This window comes from Pleurodeles waltl, chromosome 2_1 (assembly GCF_031143425.1).
Source record: "Pleurodeles waltl isolate 20211129_DDA chromosome 2_1, aPleWal1.hap1.20221129, whole genome shotgun sequence".
Taxonomy (NCBI): Eukaryota; Metazoa; Chordata; class Amphibia; order Caudata; family Salamandridae; genus Pleurodeles; species Pleurodeles waltl.
This window is the reverse complement of record NC_090438.1, coordinates 905,573,476-905,596,547: the sequence shown is the minus strand read 5'-3', so window position 1 is coordinate 905,596,547 and position 23,072 is coordinate 905,573,476. Positions and strand designations below refer to the sequence as shown.

The 23,072-nt window shown below is 47.7% G+C and overlaps 1 protein-coding gene across 3 annotated transcripts in view; it reads right to left on the bottom strand.

Annotated features, from left to right (window-relative positions):
* The window catches only part of ZNF236 (zinc finger protein 236), a 1,086,161-nt gene that overhangs the window by 173,291 nt on the left and 889,798 nt on the right, over positions 1–23,072 (bottom strand). For all 3 annotated transcript variants that reach the window (XM_069218833.1, XM_069218835.1, XM_069218834.1), the window contains one exon: positions 17,313–17,453. In XM_069218833.1, the coding sequence (XP_069074934.1) occupies positions 17,313–17,453 (141 nt within the window). The remainder of the gene's footprint in view (positions 1–17,312; positions 17,454–23,072) is intronic.

The following is a 23,072-nucleotide window of genomic DNA, read 5'->3' as shown; positions in this document are numbered from 1 at the left end:
TGTAAGTCCCTGCTGTAGGGGTGACTTACATATACTGCACACAGTGCATGAGAGGGGTCCCTAAGGATGGCACAATACATGCCGCGGTCTTTTGGGAACCTTCTTAGTACCCAAGCCCTAGGTACCAGGCGTACCATTTACTAGGGACTTTATAGGGTGGCCACAGGTATTCCTAGTTGGGGAACAATTGCACAGTTTTTAGGGAAAGAAATCTAGCACTGGGGACCTAGTCAGCAGGAACCCAGTGCACTTCATTTCAAATTTGCATCAATTACCAGGCAAAGAGTGGGGGTGTCCATGCTAAAAAGGGGCACTTTCCTACACCCACTAGTGGTTTTCTTGGAAAAATCAGCTGACTGAGTCCACTTCAGCAGTCCAGAGCACTGGAAGGTGAGTCTCCTGCTAGACGCTGTCTCCAGTTTGTTTACGCTTCCAAGGAGAGTGGTCTGGAATGAGTGCCTCCATGCTTGTTAAAATAATACATTGTTGTGGTTTCGTCCATTTGAACAAACAGGGACATTTGTGTTGAAAGACAAAAGAGCAAGAGCTATACAACAGTCCCTCAATTTCAAAAGTTTAATATGACAAGAACTGTGGGACCAGGTTACCTGATCTACAAGATATTCCATTACTGTGTGCCCGTTCCTCAAAGAGAAAAGTCCAAGACTATCGTCTGTGTTGGGTCATCTTGGTGGATTTAAATAGCTTCAAACAATCAAGTGGAGTGAAGTACAAGTTAGTTACCTTCGGTAACTAAATATCTGGTAGAGGAATATTCTAGTTGCAGATTCCTTACCTTTGGATTTCCCCAGGCGTCAGACTGGATACAGAGATTTGTTCTTCGAGCAGTACCTCTGTGTGCCATCAGGTGGCGTCAGTCGACTGCGCGGGTGTCGTTGGCGTCATGCTAACTGTGGTGACGTAACGGTCGTTTATAGGCACCACTCCAACGCGCTGACGTCAGTTTCTTTTCACAACTTTCCACAACAGTAGCGCGGAGCCATGAAGAACACAGAGTGGTGCGCCAAAACTAGGGCCCTCAAGGGAAAGTTCCTGTCCCAAGAAATCATTTCACAGTGCAGGAAGGATGGGTGGGTCGGTAAGAAATCTCCAACAAGACTATGTCTCTACCAGATATTTTGTTACCGAAGGCAGGTAACTTGTACATCTGATAGAGACTTCTAGTTGCAGATTCCTTACCTTTGAATAGATACCCGAGCAATACCATCCCTGGTGGTGGGCCTGCAAACCAAGATCACACCAAAAAGTCCTTCAGGACAGCATGGCCAAAGTAGCCGTCCCTTTGGACCTGATTGTCCAGGCAGTAGTGCTTGGTAAAAGTGTGCAGAGATGCCCACTTTGCTGCCTGACAAATATCCGGGACTGGAACGCCCTGTGCTAGTGCTGTGGAAGCAATAGTAGCTCTGGTGGAGTGAGCTTGCAAACCTTCAGGAGTTTGCTTTTTAGCCAGAGCGTAGCACATTTTGATGCATAATAGTATCCCTTGTGAAATGGTCCCCTCATGGACCACATTCCCTTTCTTTGCACCCACATATCCTACAAAAAGTTGATCGTCCACCCAGAAGTCTTTGGTACGATCAAGATAGAACGCCAACGCTCTCTTTGGGTCCAGACAGTGGAGTCTCTCCTGTTCATGAGAGGGATGTGGGGTGCATAAAAGGAAGGCAAGGTGATGGACTGTCTGACATGGAAGGGTGTCACTACCTTAGGTGAAGCCCTTGTGCGAAGCACCACTTTGTCAGGATGTATGGCAAGAAAAGGTGGCTTAGATGACAGAGCCTGGAGTTCCCTGGTGTTCACTAACTCTGCTGGCAGAAGTAATGGCAACTAAAAAGACAGTCTGTACCTAAGAGCCTTAGAGGACAGTTGTGAAGCGGTTCAAACGGGGTACACATAAGGGAAGTTAAGTCCCGGTTGAGATCCCATTGGGGCATTATGAATGGGATAGGAGGAAAGAGATGTGTGAGGCCTTTAAGAAACCTCCCAACTATGGGAGATTTAAATAAGGAAGGCTGATCAGGTAACCTTAAGAAAGCATAGATAGCAGAGAAATATCCCTTAGGAGTATCCATGGCGGAACCCTGCTGGGCAAGGGAAAGAATAAAGAGAAGAACTCTAGAGAGAGGAGCAGATAGAGGATCGACAGAATTGTCGATGCACCATTCCACAAATTTCTTCCAACAACAGGAATATACAGTTTTGGTTGTGGGACGCCTGGCTGCAACAATAACGTCACAGACTTCGGGTGGCAAGTCGAAAGACATCAACTGTTGCTGCTCAATCGCCACGCAAGAAGTCACAGGGTTGACAGGTTCGGGTGGAGGACCATCCCCTGCTGCTGCAACAGAAGATCCTTCCGAAGAGGCAGTCTGATCGGAGGAGCTATGGCCATGTTCAAAAGCTTGGGATACCAGACTCTTTGTGCCCAGTCTAGAGCCACCAGTATTACTTGGGCCCGGTCTTGCCTGATCTTCTTCAAATCTCTGGGCAGATGAGGCATTGGCGGAAAGGCATACAGGAGGCCTGAATTCCACTTGTGACGAAAAGAGTAACTGAGCGAGTACGGAGAGATTTCCCTGATGCTACGCCCACTAGAACTTCAGGCCCCACTGCAGAGCCCGCATATGCCATCTGGCGTTTTGAACCAGCAGGATGCAGGAGGCCTTGCAGCCTCAGAGTCATTCTCACTGAAATCGAGGACATAGGCTGAAACATTGGTGTCATAGCCTGAATATCCTGGACTTACTTTGCGGGAGGATATGTCCGAAACTGCATAGTATTCTGAACAGCTCCGATGAAAGGGAGCATCTGAGAAGAAGTCAGGTGTGACTTCGGCACGTTGATAGTGAACCCCAGCGAATGCATAAGGTTCACTGTAGTCTGGAGGTGGGAGACGACTGTCTGGGGCGATTTCACTTTCAACAGCCAATCGCCAAGGTAGGGGAAGACTGGGACCCCTAACCTGTGCAGATGAGCTGCCACCACTATCATCACCTTTGTGAACACCTGAGGGGCACTGGTAAGGCCAAAGGGGAGCACAGTAAACTGAAAGCGCTCGAATCGTAGGTTACGCCGGTGGGCCGGCAAGACGGGAACGTGGAAGTATTCGTCTTGCAAGTCCAACGCTACCATCCAATCTCCGTGATCCAGGGCAGATAGGACCTGAGCCAATGTCAACATTTTGAACTTCTCCTTTTTTAGGAAGAGAATGAGGGTCCGAAGATCTAATATAGGCCGAAGACCTTTGTCCTTTTTCAGAACCAGAAAGTAGCGGGAATAGCAACCACAAACTACTTCTGGCAACGGAACCCTCGCTATAGCTCCTTTGGCCAAAAGGGCTTGGACTTCCTCGCGGTGAAGTGCCATATGATCCTCCGATATCTGACTGTATGAAGGTGGCATGGCTGGAGAAGTATAGAAGGAGAGGGAGTAGCCCCTTTGGACAATTTGGAGTACCCTCCTGTCCGAGGTAATGCCTTGCCATTGGGGCAGGTGATGACGTATCCTGCCACCTACTGGCTCCTGATGTACCTGCGGATTAGGAAGGCTTGGAGGCTGAGGAGGGGGAGGGGTTGAACTGGGCGACCCGCTGGCTCCCTGATCTCCGGGAACATGGGATCCTGCGTCCGCGGCCACGCAGGGGCTGTACAGCACGTGCAGGTCTGTGGCCAGGGGGAAAAGGACACGGATGAGTGCCCCTTCTGTAGCCACGAAAGGGGCGAAAGGCGGACTGCTGCGGTCTAAGTAGGGGCGCGAGGTCAAGGGACCAGGCCGTGGCTTGGGAATCCTTTAAGCGCTCGAGCGCCGAGTCCGCCTGGTCTCCGAAGAGACATGTGCCATCAAAGGGCATGTCCATCAAGGATTGCTGGACATCCCCCAAAAAGCCGGACGTTCTCAGTCAGGTGTGGCGTCTCAATGCCACCGTCTATGCAACCAATCTGCCTAGAGAGTCGATCGTATTCAGTCCACAACAAATTATTAACTTAGCTGCATCCCTCCCATCTGTTACGGCTTGGTACAGGACAGTCCGGGCCTCCTCCTGAACTGCAGGCAGCACTCGCGTGATCGTATCCCAGAGAGCATGGGAATAGCGGCCCAAAAGGCATGCGGTGTTCACGGACCACATCGCTAGACTATTGGAAGAAAGCAACTTCTTCCCCAAATTATCCAGTCTTTTTTATTTCCTATTCAGGGGTGCGGCAAGGAATGGCCAGAGGACGAAGAAGCCTGGATGACAAGGCTCTCAGGCGTGGGGTGTTGGGTCAGGAATTTAGGGTCTGAAGGCGCAGGCTGATGGCGGCGGGCAATTGTCCTATTCACAGGAGCCCCCATGGTGGGTCTGGCCCAGGTACCCAAAAGGATGCCTGTCAGTGCTTCATTAAAGGGTGAAAGAGGCTCGGAAGTGGAAGACCCCGGCTGAAGCACTTCGGTTAGGATGTTAGGCCTAACCTCCACAGAAGGAAGCTCGAGGTCCAGGACCTTTGCCGCCCTTCTCACCACCATACAGTAAGAAGCACACTCCTCCATAACCACGCTAGGAGGAGAGAGCATACCAGTGTTAGGGGAGGTGTCTAGACCACTCGCATCACCCAAATCCTACACCCAGTCCATTTGTGGGTCAAGCTGGTAATCAAAAGGGTCCAACGACCCCTACATACTCTCCCCGTATCCATACCCACAAGATCAACCCTGGGCCCAGGAGAATGCATAGAGAACGGAATGGGGGTCGATAGACATCGTTCCAGCCCCGGGTTGTCGGGTATGAGGATGGGATTGAGGTCGATTGTGGGGCCAACCGACATCGGAAGCGTCGATGTCAGACTCTGGCCGTGGCATGACCGCCGTCGGGACTGATCTGCAATTGGATCCGGAGGAGTCCTCCAGAGCCGAGGCCGAAGCTGACGGCTTAGAAACAGAAGGGACCCCAACCGACTCACCTGTGCCCAAAGGCTCCGAAGGTGGATCGGACCGCCCAAAAGTGAGGTGCATGGGCTCGTAAAATTCTTTAAGTTGGGGGTTGGTGGGGTGGGGGGTGGCTCCGGCTCCTGGGAAGTCAGGGAAGCACTTAGCCAACCCAGAAGAAGGCTCAGTTGACAGAGGCCTAGAACGTCGCAGCTCTTCCCGCTTCGTATCATCCGATCGACAGGGCAAAGTCAAAAAACGCTTGTCCTTCTTCAACGACTTCTTTTTGTGACTCGAATGTCCCGATGACTTGGAGGACAAAGAGTGGTGGTGACTCCGCGGCTGGTCTCGAGACCTTCTACTCGAACGGGTCCGTGAGCGCCGCAGAGTCGAGTGTCGGGCTGCCATGAGCTTTAGGGACCCCTCCCTCAAAGCTTTCGGGTTCATGGCCTGACACTCGGAGCACGACTTCGGGTCGTGATCGCACTCCAGACACCATAAGCACACGAGGTGCGGATCCGTCACCGACAGAGTCGCAGGGATCAATCCAGTCTTGCGGGACATCCCTCGACACATCCACAAAGTCATCAAAAATACGACAAAAATGTCGACATAGTCAAAGAATGACTGAGGTAGCTCTTCTCCGGACCTGCGCGTAGGCTGGTGTGGAAAGAAAAGATGTGTGGAAAGAAAAGATGCTGCAGCTGCTGTGACACAGTGAGGTGTGATCAGTTTGGCACACTGATCATGAACCCCTACAATATACAGAGGTTCACCATTGTCTGGAGGGTGCCCACAATGGCCTGTGGCAAGCCTGCCTTCAACAGCCAGTTGTCAAGACAGAAGAAATCTGATACCCTCAATCTTCGAAAGTGTGCTGTGATCCCCTCCATCACCTTTGTGAACACTAGAGGGGCACTGGTGAGGCCGAAAGTGAGCACAACAAACTGAAATTAATTGTGGCACACCTTGAACTGAACCACAGGTAGTGCCTGTGGACCTGCAGGAGAGGAACATGGGAATGAGTGACCAGCAGATCCAATGCTACCATCCAGTCTCCTGTTTCCAGGGCCAACGGCAGTGTGAGCATTTAAATATTTTCCATGAAAGGTCAAAGCTCAAAAATAGGATGAAGGTTTCTGACATTAAAGGGAAATAACACCCATTTCCAATCTCAGAGGCTGGGACTCTGTCTATGGCTCCTTTCTCCCAAAGAATCTGAACTCCCTCCAGCAAAATGAACAAATGGTCCTCCGAAAACTACTCTGATGTGGGTAGAAGATATGACGTGTTGGAAATGAATGGCAGGGCGCAAACCCTATGGTCTATTTGCAGAACCCATCCGTCAGATATTATGACTTCCCATCCAGGGAGGAAATGATAGATTCTTCCTCCCACAGTACAGTCGTATATCACCAAGAGTGAACAAAATAAGTGTGGAGGTGGCTGAAAAAGATGCTGGAGACTGAGAGGTTCGCTATCTCTGTGAGCTTGGGCGTTGTATGTTGGATCATATACCCTGATCCCAAAAGTACAGGGGTGACTGCTGTTGGGATGGTGGGCCTTGACACTGCCTAAGGAGAAACCCCTAACTTAGAATCTAATGTGGCAAACTTGTTGGGGATATTGGCTTGCCAGTGAGGCGAGACCAAGGGAGCGTGCAGTTGCTCTCTCTATGTTCCTGAAGCATTTGAGAGGATAGTCAGCCTTCAAGCCAAAAAGGTGAGGATTGTCAAAAGGAACCTAAAAAGCCAGGAGGACCACATTAACCCAAACTGCTCTGTATAAACAGTTGGTCTTGTCCAGTCTTGACTGTGTGATATAGAAGCTGGTGCTGAATTCTCCTGGGACTGCTGCCAAGATCTGAGACCATGTTCCATAACACATGGAAGTACCAACCCAGCAACCAACTGGTACTGATGGCACTGAATGACCTGGTGTGAGCTTAGCTAACTGAAACACCCTCTTTCCAAATGCCTAAATTTCTTTTGTAATCTGTCGGAGAAGGGGAGGGGGAGGAGGGATTAGGATAGGGATTAATTCTGGTAGTGAATTCCTGCATTATCAGGCAGTCATAAGTAGGGTGCTGCATCAGTAGGGCTGAGTCACTGAGGGTGGGTCTGTGACATTGTAAAACCTGTCTGTTTACAGGTGGTCAGGAGCAACACTTATCCCAAGTTCCCATTAAGGTGTCGAACAGGGCTTCAGTGAACATCAGTACAGGTTCGGATGAGATCTGTTCAGGTTGTAAAACTTCAGCGAGGACGTTAGTTTTCACCTCCACAGAAGCCACAGAAGTCAACTGCATGTCTTGAACTTAAGCCACTCGTGAATGAGGCTGACTTTTTGGTGAAAGGCCAGGGAAGAACCCATTCCTGTGTCAGGGAAGGTATGCAGCCTTTTGTACATCCAAATAAAAATTATAATCATATTGTGGGACAAATCCATTCCTACCCTCCCCGACATCACCAAAAGCTGGTTTACATCTGGTCGAAGTTTAATTTGAAAAGATGTTGAAGCACTGGATCGTGGCTCATAAGTAAAGGGACTGTCTTTTCACAGCCAGAGTGTACTGATGCTGGACATGCTGGAACTGCAAAGTATAAAAATTCAGTCAAGTTGGATTTGGTTTTCATATGACAAAGGAAATGACATTCCCAGTCAGAGCTAATGTTGATGCAGCCGGAACTGTAATGGACTGTGGTGGTGGGTATGAAGTCAGCTCTGAAATCAGAGCTGAACCAAAACAGGGTTCAGGAAGCAAAGCTGAAACGAAGGGTGGGCCTGCCATCACTAGCCTGAGAGAAGGCTTCTACGAATTTGTGGAGCCTAAAGGTACACCAGAGGACAGTAGTAGGGTGACGAAGATTCACAAAAATGCCTCCTTACATGCTTCAATCTGCTATGGCATCACTGGCAGCTCTAGAAATTTTGTGTGCATCAGAATCCACTGCAGAATCAGCTCCTCAATGCGGGCCAGGAGCGTGACTAAGGGGTACTTTAATGTACTTGCAACTTCTCATGAGGAGTGTGACAATGTTGTGACAATACCTGTTTGGACTTCTTGTGCTTTTTTTCATATTTCTTACTTACCCACAGACGGAAAACAGGTCTACGTTCATACGTTCGAGAAAGAGAGGGCCATACGTGACTTCTTGCATATTTGGCAATATACAGTTAGGCTTTCCGTTCCTGGATTCCATTTGGGTGCATCTGGACATACTCCTCACATTACTTCGAGTTGTGGCCTAATCCCAGACACTGGAGACATATCTCATGGGGATCTGTCACAAAAATCTGTTTGCAACAGTCCCTATAAGCTTACACCCTGTAGTTTGAGAAGGAGGCTTGTTTCCTTGCACACTGGAGAGACATTGTGAGAAGAATCTCACCAACTGAAAAGAAAAGGTTATGTATGGATCAGTGAATGAATGAATCAACATTTCTAAAGCGCAAACATCCACCATTACATGCATCAAGGAGCTATAGTGAGCTCAGCCAGAAAAATACACTCTTGGGCAAGATGTTGCAAACACCTCCTGAGACTCCCTATCATTTTTTTTTTTTAAAGATATATTTATTAGCTTTTTTCTCACACAAAACAACAAGACAAATATAATATTGTAACTAAAAGCAGGAGTCAGTTCCAGCAAATATTGTAACATTCCCGGATTTCCTTATAATTCCGATCTGGAAAATTATTCATAGTTGGTGTGGTTATCTAAAGAAGAATTAAGCATTAAGTGTTTCACATACAGTAAGATATATAATATATAAATGCTCAACTTGAATCCAGCAAACTATTTACACGATGGTGACTAACAAGGGCAACTGTCCGCTATGAAAGGAGAGAGGTCCCGGTGCCCGGTAATTATACACCCACACAGTCAACATGCTTTTGAATTCGAGGTTGTCTGGAGGGTCACCTTGGCTATAAGGGCAGATGTGTTATGGTATCATCACGTTCCACGCAGCACAGGGTCAGCTGCATATGACCACTATCTGGTCTTTATACTATAGTCTTCTCTGGGCTTGAGCCGTCCACTTCATACCTAGTGTCGGTGAGCAGGCCTGCTGTCTCAGTGTGCCTACCACCATTTTCAACTTACAACCAACTAGTACCTATATCAACCCCGGGAGGGTTCCTCTTCACTATCTCGCTGTTCCCATTTTCCTATGAGCTCCTCCCATTGGGTTTCTGACGCATTCCCTTCGATTCCTCACGCCTTAGAACCTGTATTTCAGCCCTTGCCCAACGCGAGACATCACATCTCCATACCTCTAGAGGGGGGCATTCAGGTGATCTCCACCCTAATGCAATTTGTCTCCTATTAAGTACTAATACCAAATCTAAGAATCGGGCAGTCACCGTTTTAACAGCTACCCCTGGGTGGAGGCCCAACAGGCACACCACAGACGTAGGGGCCAAGCAGACTCCCAGAGCCGTCTCCAAATCTCATATTACACCCTCCCAGGACCGCTGTATTCCCGGACAAAGCCATAACATGTGGTCCAAATCTGCATCCCGGGCCATACATCTGGGGCATGATCTTGATTCACCCCCATAAATTATATTTAACCTGTGAGGGGTGAGGTACATTCTATGTAAGTAATTATATTGTATGTGTTGTAAGCGTGTATTCCGGGATACTATCCTAGGATGTGCTAATGCTCCCCTCCACTCCGCCTCCGTTAGATCAACCTCCAATGTCTTTTCCCAGCATCCCCGTAACTGTTGTAAGGGGATCATTATGCATTCTATCTAGGTCTTATAGATCGTAGTGACCAGATAATTATCTCCACCCGAGGTCAAGAAGAGGTGCAAGATCTCGTGTATATCAGGTTCTGCATTAATCGTATCCCAGTGTTGCTTAATGCGGTGAGATAAATATTGATGGGCCAAACACTGCCCAATCGGTACCCCATCGTTCTCAGTCATATCTGCGAACGACCGCAATACACCATTTCGAAAGAAATCTCCCACGGTCTCAATCCCTGCTCTCGCCCAGGTCCCCAGACCACACCTCATCCGTGATCCGTCCATAGGGTATTGCACTAGTAGTGACAAAGGTAGGGTCGGGGAATAAGCCATCCCCACCCCCACTCGCTGTGAGCAACGCCTCCAGCAATCCATTGCAACTCTCAGTAGGATATTTTCCTCCCTATTTGCCCCTAGTCGAACCGTCATACGTGCTAGTATCCAGTCGCTATCCTTCACTCCACTGATAGTGTATCTATCCAAATAGCCTTCCCCTGTAAGCCACCTGACTATCCATTGTAGCTGACAAGCTATGTAGTATAGTTCAAAATCAGGGACACTGAGACCCCCCAGGAGGGTTGGCCTACAGAGAACAGGGAGTGAGGTACGCCTACGGCCTCGATCCCAAACGAGATCACGAAGCAACAAGTTTAGTTTGTGGAACCACGCCATAGGTATAGACACTGGTAAATTAGTAAAGAAGTAGAGGAGGCACGGGAGCATTGTCATTTTGGATAGAGATGTCCTAGCTGATATGGTTAGCTTAAGAGATCTCCAAAAGCCCACAGACGAGCGAAGCGAGCGCAGTGCTCTGCCTACATTACCCTCACGAAGATCTTTCAAATCATGAAACACTTGTATTCCCAAGTATTTAAAGGTGCGTGGGGCCCATACCACATCCTCTGGACATGCTGCAGAACGTTGACCTCCCGCCGTCAATGGAAAAACAAAGGTCTTGCCTCTGTTCAAACTTAGTCCAGAGAGACTTCCAAAATTATCTAATTCCCCAAGAGCCCAATGCAGTCCGGTCTCACCATCTCTTAAATATATGAGGACATCATTGCATAAAGAGAAATAATGTGTTCCCCCTGTCCCCACATTACTCCTCTACCTCTACCCTCCAATCGCAGTCGGGCTGCCAGGGGTTCAATGGCCAAGACAAATAACAATGGGGACAGTGGACACCCCTGTCTAGTGCCCTTGTAAACTGGGTATGACTCTGACACTGATCTACCCGTCCTTACCCTCGCTAACGGAGAAGCATATAACAGGTCTACCCAGCGCACCCATTCCGCTCCCAGACCCAACCGGAGCATGACAGTCCGTAAAAAATCCCATCTCAAAGAGTCGAATGCCTTTTCGAAATCTATGGCCAACAGGGTCGCCTGGCATATGTAGGAGGGCAAACAGGCGTCTGAGGTTCGGGGAGGTATTTCGTGCCGGAATGAACCTATTTTGATCTCCATGTGTTAAATTGGGAATATATCGGAGAAGTCGATTAGCCATGATTTTACTTAAGATTTTAAAATCGCAATTCAACATGGACAATGGGCGAAAGTCGGACACCGATACCTCGCCGGAACTCCGCTTAGAGTGGGGGAACACCAGGGCCTCCCTCATGGAAGCGGGAAGAAACCCCCACTGGAATGCCTCAGAGAACATCTCCACCAATCTAGGGGCAAGGAGTGCAGAGTACTTCTTATAGAAGTCCATTGAGAGTCCGTCAGTACCTGGGGCTTGCCCAGCTGCCAGTTGGGATATAGCATCCTGCACCTCCTCGAACGTCACTGGGCCACCCAGACAGTCCCTATCGTCATTCGTCAGAGGGCTTAGTGGTAGTGAGTGTAAATAGGCCAGGGACTGATCAGTCCCAATATGTTCGATCGTCTATATAGAAAAGTATAATATTCTCTAAAGGCGTCATTAATTGCTTTAGGCGTACACTTTAGCTCCCCCTTCATATCTCGCACATTCACTATGGGCGACCCCTCACCTCCTGGTCTCACCAACCACGCTAACATCCTCCCGGATCTGCCCTCCTCCGATTGCACTGATGCTAAGTATCTTTGCACACTATGACATCGTAACTGTTCTTCAATCTGGGAATGTAAAGTCCGTGTCTCACTGAGTTTATCTCCTACCCCTCCTGCACCGTTCTCAGCTCTCTCTTCCATGTGAATACATTTTTCTAATTTCATCAGTTCCCGTTCTAGTGTGCGCTGAATCCCAACTGACTGGCTCATACAGTGACCTCTCACTGCTACCTTGAGTGTTTCCCACTCCACGCTCCTGGATGATGCAGATCCCATATTAAAGGTGATATAATCTGTGATATAGGAACGGAGTGTTTCCCTGTATGCTTGGTCCTCCAAGGCTGAAGTGTTTAGTCTCCATAATGGAATGGGGGGTCTATCTTCAGTGGGCCGCCATGTAAGTAATAAGGGATTATGATCTGACAAGGTACGTCCCAAATAGTCAGTGTGAGTTACATGCTGTATAATATCGACAGAGCAAAGTATTCGATCTATTCTAGTGTGTAACCGGTGCAGGTTAGAGTAAAATGAGTAGTCTCTGTCCGTGGGATGTTGAGCTCTCCAAGCATCTATCAGGCCCCAACCCTGCATCCATTCCAGTGAATATTTAGCTATTTTATGAGTTATTGCTCCAGTGAGAGGTGGAGTAGAGCGGTCCAAATCTGTGTCTACTACACTATTGAAATCCCCACCAAGTAACAGCTCCCCCCGCATTGGCGAGTAAGATGACTGGACAAACGTTGCATGAAGAATATCTGATCTTGATTAGGGGCGTATACACTACAGATAATAATCGGGATTCCATGAAGCAGCCCCTCCACTACGACAAACCTGCCCTCTTGGTCAACATCAGTGTTCTTAACCTCAAAGGGAACTCCCGGTCTTACCCATATCAACGCTCCCCTGGCATAAGCGGAATGCTTGGTAGCAAATACTTGTCCCCTCCATCTACGTTTCAATTTAGCTATTTCAGGAGCAATGAGGTACAACATTCCTGCAACATAGCTATATGTACTCCCCGCCGTTTCAAATATGATAATATCTTATGTCGTTTAGTGGGCGAACCCATATACCCCTGATGTTCCACGTCAGGAAGTTATATTCAGCCATCTTGGAGTACAAAATGTAGGTCAACTCTCCTACTTCCCAGGTCACCGATCCCTCCCCTTGGCCACTAAACTGCGTATGGAAAATTCTTAGTACCCCCGTCACCATCAATAAACACAATTGTAAACCCCAACTCCCATTCCCAAGGGCGCCTCTCCAACTGTAGGTTGCCCAATAAACATTGCAACAGTGCAGTAATATCAACAAATCAGAAAAAGTTCTCGCCATTCCGTTTCAAATGGTCGAGAAACCAGTAGAGGGGGTGGCCACAGGTGAGTCTGCCGAGGCCTGCCATGAAAGACCTCCACTCCGTAAGACCAGACTAAAAGTTATTTGGACCAGTTCATCAGCCGTTTGTGGAGTCACCTTAGGGGCCGCTCTGGAGCCACTGGAACCCTCCTCGGAGGACACAGATGCATGACCACACACAGAGGCCGCTGCATCTAACGCCTCCCTCCTTCCTAGTTCCTTTTGGGCTACGGTTGGTCTCGCTGGTGGTCAATCCCTATTACGCCTCCTCTTCCGTCCTCTATTACCAGCCCGATTGGCCTGTTCTCCCCGGCTGCGCTGACACGCTGTCAACCCCTTCGCTTCTAACCAGTCCCATGCTTCCTCAGGTGTCTGTAGGAACAAAGTTTTGTCAGCTAGGATCACTTTTAACTTAGCCGGGAAGAGGAGGGAGTACTGTATCCCCGCCTCCCGGAGGGCTTTTTTAACCACCATGAAGGAGGCACATTTCATCTGTACATCCAGGGTAAAGTCAGGGAACAGTGTCACAGTGCCATTTTCCACAGCGAATGGCCCGACCTCTCTGGCCCTTTGTAATAAGAAGTCTCTATCTCTGTAATGCATTAATTTCGTCACCACTACGCGAGGGGGTCTTCCTGGTGCCAGAGGTCTGGAGGGGACCCTGTGTGCCCTTTCTAATGAGAAGAAGGGTGTAAGGTGGTCCGGTGCCACAACTGTGCGTAGCCATCCCTCGAGAAACTCCACCATGTTTTATCCCTCTATACCCTCCGGGAGGCCAACTACTCGTATATTATTTCTACGATTCCTCCCTTCTGCATCCTCTACCCGACGTTCCAGGCGTTGCATTCGTTCTGTCAGAAGGGATACAGTGGCTGCAAGGCTATCATGTTTCGGAGCGAGCTCGGATATAGTTGTTTCTGTCTCCTTTACCTTGTCCACCAATTTATGATGGTCCGCTCTCAGCAACCCCAGTTCCACAGCCACCTGGTTAATGTCATGTCTCAGAGTAGTTTTCGTGTCTTCTATGGCGCCCAGGATCTTCTCAAGGGTAGCTTGCACTGTGGGCTGCGTGAGATCCTCCATGCTCTTTTCTCCAAAGTCACTTGTGGTTTTTCGGTGCGGGACCTTACTTCTGGTCTTACTTCTGGAAGTCATTCGGGATTGGCAGGATTATGATCAAGACTGCAAACAAGGCTGCGGGCTACTCGCTTCGTCACTGCAGATACGTGTGGGAGCACCTCTGAATGCAATTCGATCTAAAATAGCACAAGCATATATGTATTCCTGGCATTGTTTTAAACAGACACCTGTGTATCATCACAGTCTAACCAGATTCAGGAATTGCCCCCGACCAAATTGAAAGTAAGTTCCTATAAATGCACATGGTCCCGTGCTTATAAATCACCCTGCACTAGCTATAGGAAAGTTTGGCAGTAGCAAAAACCACATAGGTAGGTGAACTCAGGGAGACACTTCGGGGATAGACAGTCTCTGCTATCAGTGTGACTTGCAAATCTCCCCCGTCGCTCCAGAGGTCACAGTAACTTCATAGCTACTGGGTTTACAGCATGTATATCTCTTTCTCAGGATCTACCAATATACCATAACTTATCCAGGGGGTTTCCCAAGCCCAAGGGTGGCAAAGCGGGTAGATGTATCCACAATCTCTTCCGCTACCGCAGTGGGTAGTATCAGTGCCCCCAACTCAACCACTGGGTGTAAGGTGTCCCCGAAATGATGAAATGTGCCTATATATAGGAGACCGATCACCAGCACGTCCCGGTCCAGGTCAGTGAGCTAGGTTATAGGCTTGACTGCCAGCAGCCGAACTCCGACGGTGCAAAGGTGAGGGTAAGTACCATTCCGGCTCGCAAGCTCAACAGTTTCCCACCAGGCAGGTCCTAATCAATGCAATAAGGAACTATACCGGAGGACCGGTGTTTCTCCGCAGTCAACCCCGGTCTGGAGCCAACAAAAAGGACGTCCCGCTGGGCCCCTCCTCCTCACCTTAATTCTAGGGTGCCATGCAAACAGTCAGCCATCAGCCGAGGTGAGTCTAAGAATGTCAGCCCACCTCAGCGCTGCACCCCCAGTCCAGCTGAACAGTCTCTTACAACCGCCGGGCCCCTGATCGCAACCCCGCTCCAGCCGGGCCGCCGCCGGCAAGGAAGAAAGCGAGGTCAGCCTCGCTCGCACAGCCACCCAAAACCTAGAGCAGCAATGCGTATCAGGTCCAATCCGCTCCTTCGCTCCAGTCACTGCACCGCTCAACGGTGAGGGGCTACGGCTCTCCGTCGTCGCTCCCGGCTGGGTCCAAAACACGCCCAGATCAGCCGACAGGCCCCGGCCCAGCTTCCCCACCAGAGCGAGGCGCTTTGCCCAGCGACACACAGGGGCCCCCGGTGGTCTCCGGAGCTCTTCCAGGTCCCCGGGGGCCAAGTCCATCTCCCCCCGTCAGGTCCGCCGTGCCACTGCCAATCACCACGCATGGAACGCGGGCCTGCCCAGATCCTGCCCTAGCCAGCCCCAGAGACAATACGGGCCCGACCCCTGGCCAACAGAAACCCCGGGTTGGTAGTCCTCTTCCAGCGGGGTCGACCTCCTTCGTGGGTCTGAACTACAGCACCATGCACCAACAAGGTGTCCGGAGCCCCATTGCTGTGCCCAGCCTGACCCAGATCACGCCCAGACCGCCCGGTGGGTCCCCACTCACTGTCTCCACCGGGCAGGCCGCTATGCACTATGGCATACTGAGGGGGTCACTGGCACCCCAGCAACCTCCGTGGCCTCCAGGAATCCTCGGGGCCAGGTCCTACTACCTCCGTCACCGTGGATCTCCACACGCGGCGTATAGGCCCGTCGAGGCCACGCCCCAGTAGGCAGCAGAAACAGCCTGTGATCGATCCCCGGCCAACAAAAACCGGGTCGGGGATCCTCCTCCGAGCATCCAGCTCCTCCGCAGGTGATTTATAGTCTGGGCTCGCGGAGAGGAGCAAGGAATTCAGGATTTGTTAGAGCCTCGATGGAGCTCTCTAACTAAGCGTCCACCATGTTGGCCCAGCTAGCCACGCCCCCGAGACTCCCTATCATAACATCAGAAACCCTATGGTCCTGAGTCTATTTTGGGAAAAGCAAGTTTTTTAGTTCTTTTCTAAAACTAGCCAGATTCCTGTTGGACCTAAATTCGGTTGGTAATTTATTCCATAACTGCACTGCTTTGGTCTTAAAGGATCTTCCACCAGCCTTGAACTTCCTGAATTTTTGTATCTGAATCAGGTTAGCTGACGAGGAGTTTAAGTTTCTTTTTGGTCTATAGAAGTAAAACTTATTTTGCTACAGTATTGGTCCATTTCCATGTACTGCCTTGTGGACTATGCAAAGAACCTTGAATATAATTTGTTTCTCCAAAGGTAGCCAGTGTGTTGCTTTCAAGGCTGCTGGTGAAAAGTCCATTCTAGTTTTAGTCGGGGCAAGTTTAGCTGTCAGTCTTTGTACCGTGAAGAGTCTACTGATCAAATATACCAGCGCCCCATGCAGCAATGCACTAAAGTAGTCCAGTCTACTCAAAATTGTCCCTTGGACTACCAATTTGTGTGCAGGCTGAGGCAATAAAGGGACAATAAAGGGAAATCAATGTGCGAAGGAACAGCAAGAAAAAAAGGACATCAACATTCTTGAGGGGTGCTTATATGTGGCTCCAGCTGTGAGTCCCATGGCAGATTGGAGTTGACAATGAGCCACACAAAGCCACTTACTTGTTCGCCGGTGCTATGCTGGATCCAGTCTGGCACCTAGGGAAATTTTAAACTTCAGAAATCTGCGGTTAGAATCATCAATTAGAATGATATTTTATGTATGATCCCTCACCAGTATGTTCAAACAAGGAGTAACACAGAAGTACACATTGAGTAATCACCACCGTAGAAACACAATTCTGGTTAAGTCTCAGTATACAGTATCAACATTTGAAAATAAATCTTTGGGCTCTCAGAAGCACAATATTTTGAGTCATAAGTGTAGATGCAGCTGTTTCTAGAGGTAATTTCACCCTGCAAAAGAAAACACATAAAATATTCTACATCATCAAGCTCAACAACTATAGCACTTAAACACACAAAGAAAGTTGCTCGATTGACCACTCTACTACAAATGTGTAAAGAAAGCACAGCATCTGAAAGAAAAAAATGGTTCTATTGTTTTTAGTGTGTAATAAGGAAACTCTACGAATATAGTCTTTGTACCTGATAAGTTATCTCATCTGTGTTGTCTGGCATCGTTTCTGAGTGCTCTGTTGAATGGCTCACCAATATGACTTGCTGTGAATTTGTTGCACTTTGACTGGTTAGACTATTATCAGAGAGGAGGGATGAAAACTGCTGATCCTACAAAACAAAGTTCAAATGTAAAACCACGTGGAATCTAAGTGAATAATTACCCTCCAAAATATTTATACATGGTAGGAAAATCTACCTATTAGTAAGCATAATTATTGACCTTGTGGGTCACCATTAAAATCATGAGTACTGAATAAGTGCTGCTTTGAGTGTACAATAGATACTCAAGGGTGTCCGTCTTCTATGGAATCTATCTGTGTACATGCTCAAATGGAGGGTATGTCAATGTGTAAAAGAATATGTTCAATTACCATAGAGGATGAAGCTCTCCCACTGAGATTGTTTGGCCTCTGAAAGTCCTTAATCTATGGAGTAATGAAAAATGAACACCCATGCAAGGCATTATCCAGAGGCTATAATAAAATAAGTGTAGAAAAGACATAGCCAATTAAAGGAGGCAAAGCATGTTCTTAGGTCACTGTTATCACTTTAGTTCTGCATGCAGAACCTTTTCAACTCAAAAGTATATGAAGATCTTGCTCTAAGTTCCTAAAAACGTAGAGAACATTCATGGACTTGGAAATAAATTTTAAATATCACTAATGCAGGGTAGGTGTAAAGTTAGTCCTTCTACATTGCCAGCAAAATCAATTATTTCATACAGCAGGCCCACAGATTCAAAGCAGTACTAAAGGGAGCACAGGATAGTATGCACAGGATAGTCCTAGGCTACAAGGAACAAGTACCCAAAGGTTCTTGCAATGGAATGTCCTTAAACTGTTTGGCTGCACATGGTTTGAATCTGAAACAATTTCATTAGCAAGGCACCTTACTAGTGAAAATAATTTGTCACACCTTGTAGAGCAGTGTTCACTCGCAGGATGGGACAGCAAGTCTGCTTTTTGTCTTATCTCGCATTGCCCATCTATTTCAGGTGGAATTAAGAAACCTTCATATCAAGAGAGGTTTCTCAAAACAAACGCCTCAGAGTTGTGGTACAACCAGGACCCTCAAGCAAGCAGTGATGCATGCATGACAATATATCAGAGGAAAAGGGCACTGGGAGAGCTTTCTGCTGATGACCATCACAATACACAGCTCCAAATTCATCAAAACTATACTGCAATACCTCAAGCAAGCCTATGTGACCAGAAAATGCATAAGACTATCAAGCAAAGTGAAAAAGACCATGGTGGAACAGCAGGATAGGATGAATGACATCTGACAACTGCTAAGGCTTCTCTTGGACCATGCCAAGAAATACTCAGGTGAACGCATATTTAAGTAGAAACACAATATGCTCAATGAGTCAAAAGTTAAACTACTTTTTAGAAGACAGTCATCGATATGTATGGGAAGACATGGGCTTCCTTTTAACTTAACAGAACAGTGAAATCAATTGTCTAACAACCTCAAAGAAAGCCAACGAGAGACAGAAAGATAACGCGTTCCACAAACCTAGATCTGCAAGAACCGCCAGTGATAGCATCTCATCCAGACACAAAAGTATTCACCCTAAAGAAAAGCAAAGAAACACTCCTTCTGCAGTTCAGGTATTTAGTTTAGAATCACCATTGTAGGCAAATCTTTCATTCAAGTATTAAGCTTGCAAGCATAAGCATAAGCCAGGGTGGTGGCATCCAGCAATATTTGTGAACGCACCAGATCTATTACTCCTTTGAAAAGATGATTCTGGCACTCGCACTTTTAAGGCTGACAGATAGTAGCGGTGGGAGTGGGATTGAGTTAGAGGAGCCAGCTTCCGGATCAACAGGAGGAAGTAATCAAATCCAACTGACTGTTGGAACCACTGGGCCCTGGTCACTCCTCCACAAAGACTGGCTGCCTTCCATATTGGAATTTTGTTTCAGATGAAAGCTACTTTCATGTAGTGGCAGGAGCTATTTATGTCTCTTGATTTCCTCATGGGGGGGGGGTTGTTCTTTTCTATACTAAGCACCGATGGAAGTGGCCACCACATTCACATTTTCTAGTATTATCTTACAGCCTCCATTCTGTTATTGAGCATTTGCTTAAACAGAATGTATACATTCAGGCAAGTGGCAGGTTGCCAGCCACATTCATCTAGCACACAGCATGGAAGAATTATACCAAAATTTCAGCCCAGTGCAAGTCTTAGCAGAACATAACACCTTTTGACTCACGTTCTTTGGAGGAAAGAGGGAAACATATTTGGAAGATAACTGGCTAATCCTGCATGGACTACAAACCTGTTTGGGCTAAAATGGATCACAAAATATAAAGGACTGTATGACTCTGGCAGTGCTTCCATGTCGCTTGCTTATAACAGCATGGAGCAAGGAGGTCTCCTGAAAAACTACCATGAAGTGATCCATAATTACTTTATTGAAAAGCAGGTAGGGCTCTGGCTGCTAATCTGGTGTCCCAAAATTAAATGATAAGTCCAAAGATGATTATTGATGGAAATCCTGAAACCGGTCCCAGGATGCTTGTTTCCAGTCCAGGAAGGACCTGGCCTGGCAGTTCGGGTGGGACTGTTCCCATGAGGAATAGGGTCAAGACTGATTTGCATATGACTGGGTCCAAACTGGGGTGGCATGGTGAGCAAAAGAACAACGGATTAAACTCAGGCTAGTTTGAATCCAGTGGCACATTGAGCACGGGACCCACGTCTGGGCATACCCTGGGCTCACTGTGCCACTGGATTCAAGCTAGCCGGCTGATGAAGGGTGATACCCTGAAACCGGTCCCAGGATGCTTGCTTCCGGTGCATTGTTCAGCACTCTGTCCATCATCCTTTTGTGTTGCTATAATATTGATGGATATCTACATACTAAATGGCCCTGTCAATGTTGATATAGCAGAAGGCTGCAGATACTTTCATTCAAATGATGTGTGCAAAGTACTTGTTTTCTGTGAATCATACTGCAATCCCATGTTTGAGGAAAAAATCAGCAAAACATTGTCAGACTCGCACTCACCTGTATCAGCCTCCATTCACCAACAGGAGAGGGAGTGGGAAGCAGGGCCTACACACTTATAAATACCATTAAAAGTTCAGTAATATGTAATACAAAAGAAATAATGTACGAATACTGCAAGCATATATTCAAAATAAAGAAATGCCACAATTAAGAACACTTCTTTGTTTCAGATTTTTTTAAATAGCTTTAAAAAGTGGTAGAACTTGAAATTAGTTATAAATATACATTTAGGTAACGAGAATTGGTTAGAGGTCAATTAATGTTTAACATTAGATATGGTGGTACGTTAGAAGTTGTGTCAGGGCTTGAAATTTAATTAGGATATGTGACATTGAGCAAGATATTGAGATAAGCATTATGGACAGGTTAAAGGCTAGGGTCAGGACTAGGGTGAAACCTAACAACATAATTTCAGATTTTTGAATTTCCTATTAAGAGTTTTCCATTATATTTAAATAATTTTAGAAGGAAAAATGTGCAGTTATGTTTTTTTGTTTGTAGGGCATTTATTATCGCAATGCCATGTAAAGGTATTTTACTTTTAACTATAACTGTGCTGTGAACTTGAAGGTCTTTAGAATCCTGCAAATGTGTGCCAGAGCTGGAGTGGTGGGGAAGACACATCTGCAAATGTCTTGAGCATGGCTTCTTGAAAAGAAGCTAATTGCATAGGATAAACATGTATAAATAATTCAGTGTTTGAATTCAATCTGAATATCTCACAACTATTTCCAAACCTTGCCTGATGTACTAGAAGAGTTAGTCCAATAACCAAGTATCATTGCAGAGACCACTAAAATACTGGGTCTGTGTGCACAAGAACCACAAAGTCCTACTACAAAGTTTCTCGCAAGAGATGCTTTTAAAGATTCTTTTGTCCTGATCTGGCTTTGGTGTCTTGTCACTAGAATAGGGGATGTATTCAAGACAGACAGAATTGGCGATCTCAAACCTGAACATTTTCAGAGATGCCCAGATACGCTGTTACACTCAATGTCATCCTGTGTAAAGAGGGGCTAATCTAGCGCAAGGTTTTGTATATGTGGTATTTTGTCTAAAACTACTATGGCTGTAGTCAATGTCTAGGAATCTGGACACTACACTGAAAAGAGTTAAAAACACCTGGGGGATCTGGACTGATCTGCCATGGTGTAAGGTGGGTCTTGTGGAGCTCCTGCGGCCGTTGGAGACCCCAGGGCCATATATCATTAATGCCGCTGTGCTCTGACCTCCAGAAAGGGGGAGGGCTGTCCCAGAGACACTGAAGGAGCTGATGGTGTAAGGGGGATGCCCAGAAGCAGACCCCCTGTACGATTGGGCTCTGAGGAGAAACCGAGCAGTCAGTAATGGAAGCAGCACCCAAGAGCCGTGAAGAATGGACAAAGCAGAGCAGGAGACAATGCAGCCGGTTGAGGGGTACACCACTAGTGAGGAGGCTAGAAGAGCAAAGGCTCCAGTGGGACTGAAGCTTGGTCCGTGGGATAGTCTGAGAGAGAGCGTTCAGCCGTGAAACTAGGTGCAGACAGAGATCTGGCCTCGGAGCAACCCATAAAGCATAGACCTCAATCAGTAGCCGGTCACAGGTGGGGGGAACATGCGCAAATACACGGGGAACCTGAGCAAATCACCTGTAACCGCAGCAACACCCTCCCCACATCCAGGTGCCTGAAAGGGGGACACAATTGCAGTTGAAATGCTATCCAGATTTTGGGCCAGGCCTCGCGCCTTATCTGCAGTAGTGGGCACAGAGACATCACAACCCCAGAAAAGAGGGGCAAATAACATGGAAAATGTAACAGGCACCACCTGCAAGAGGGGAGTCAGTGGAGGTGTCCCCTAAATGGCAGTCGGGAAGAGCAGATAGTGACTGCAAGGGCCTGGTGCAGTGACCTTAACTGCGCAGAAAACAATAGTGCTGACGGTGAGTAGTGGAGCAGAGCGGAGGGGCCTGGAGGATGTGTAGAAAGCGAGAGGGGGTGGTTGAGGTAGGCAGGCCCGATGTTGTGAAGAGCCTTGTATGAATTTGTCAGGAGCTTGAAAATTATGCAACTGTTGACAGGGAGCTCAGGTCGCCGCTTGACAGGGAGCTCAGAGTAGGCCGCTCAGGTGGCCGGAGATGTGGCTATGGAAGTCTGGCTGTGGCGTTCTGTATTCTTTTAAATCTAGTTTGGAGTTTCTTGTTGATTACGGCCAGAGTGCATTGCTCTAGTCAAGTTTACTGCTGACTAGTGTGTGAGTGACTGTCCTTCTTGCATCAATGGGTATCCACTTGAAGATCTTCCAGAGTAGGCATAGACTGTGGAAGCATGAGGATGAGATGGTGTTGATTTGGCAGGTCATGGATAGATTGAGTCAAGGATGATGCCGAGGTTCTGGGCGTGGTCGGTAGGAGAAGAGGCCATTCCGAGGGCACCTGGCAATCAGGAGCCGTCCCATGCAGTAGTGGTGAGGCCCAGCATGAGGATCTCCGTCTTGTCGAAGTTGAGCTTGAGGCAGCTGCCTCTCATCCAGTCAGTGACAGCCTTCATTCCGTTTCGAAAGTTTTCTTTAGCTGTTGATGGTTTGTCGGTGAGGGAGAGAATGAGCTGGGTGTCATTGGCATAGGAGACGATGTTGAGACTGTTGTGTCTGACGATCTTTGCGAGAGGGGTCATGTAGAGGTTGAAGAGTGTGGGGCTCAAGGAGGATCTCTGGGGAACTC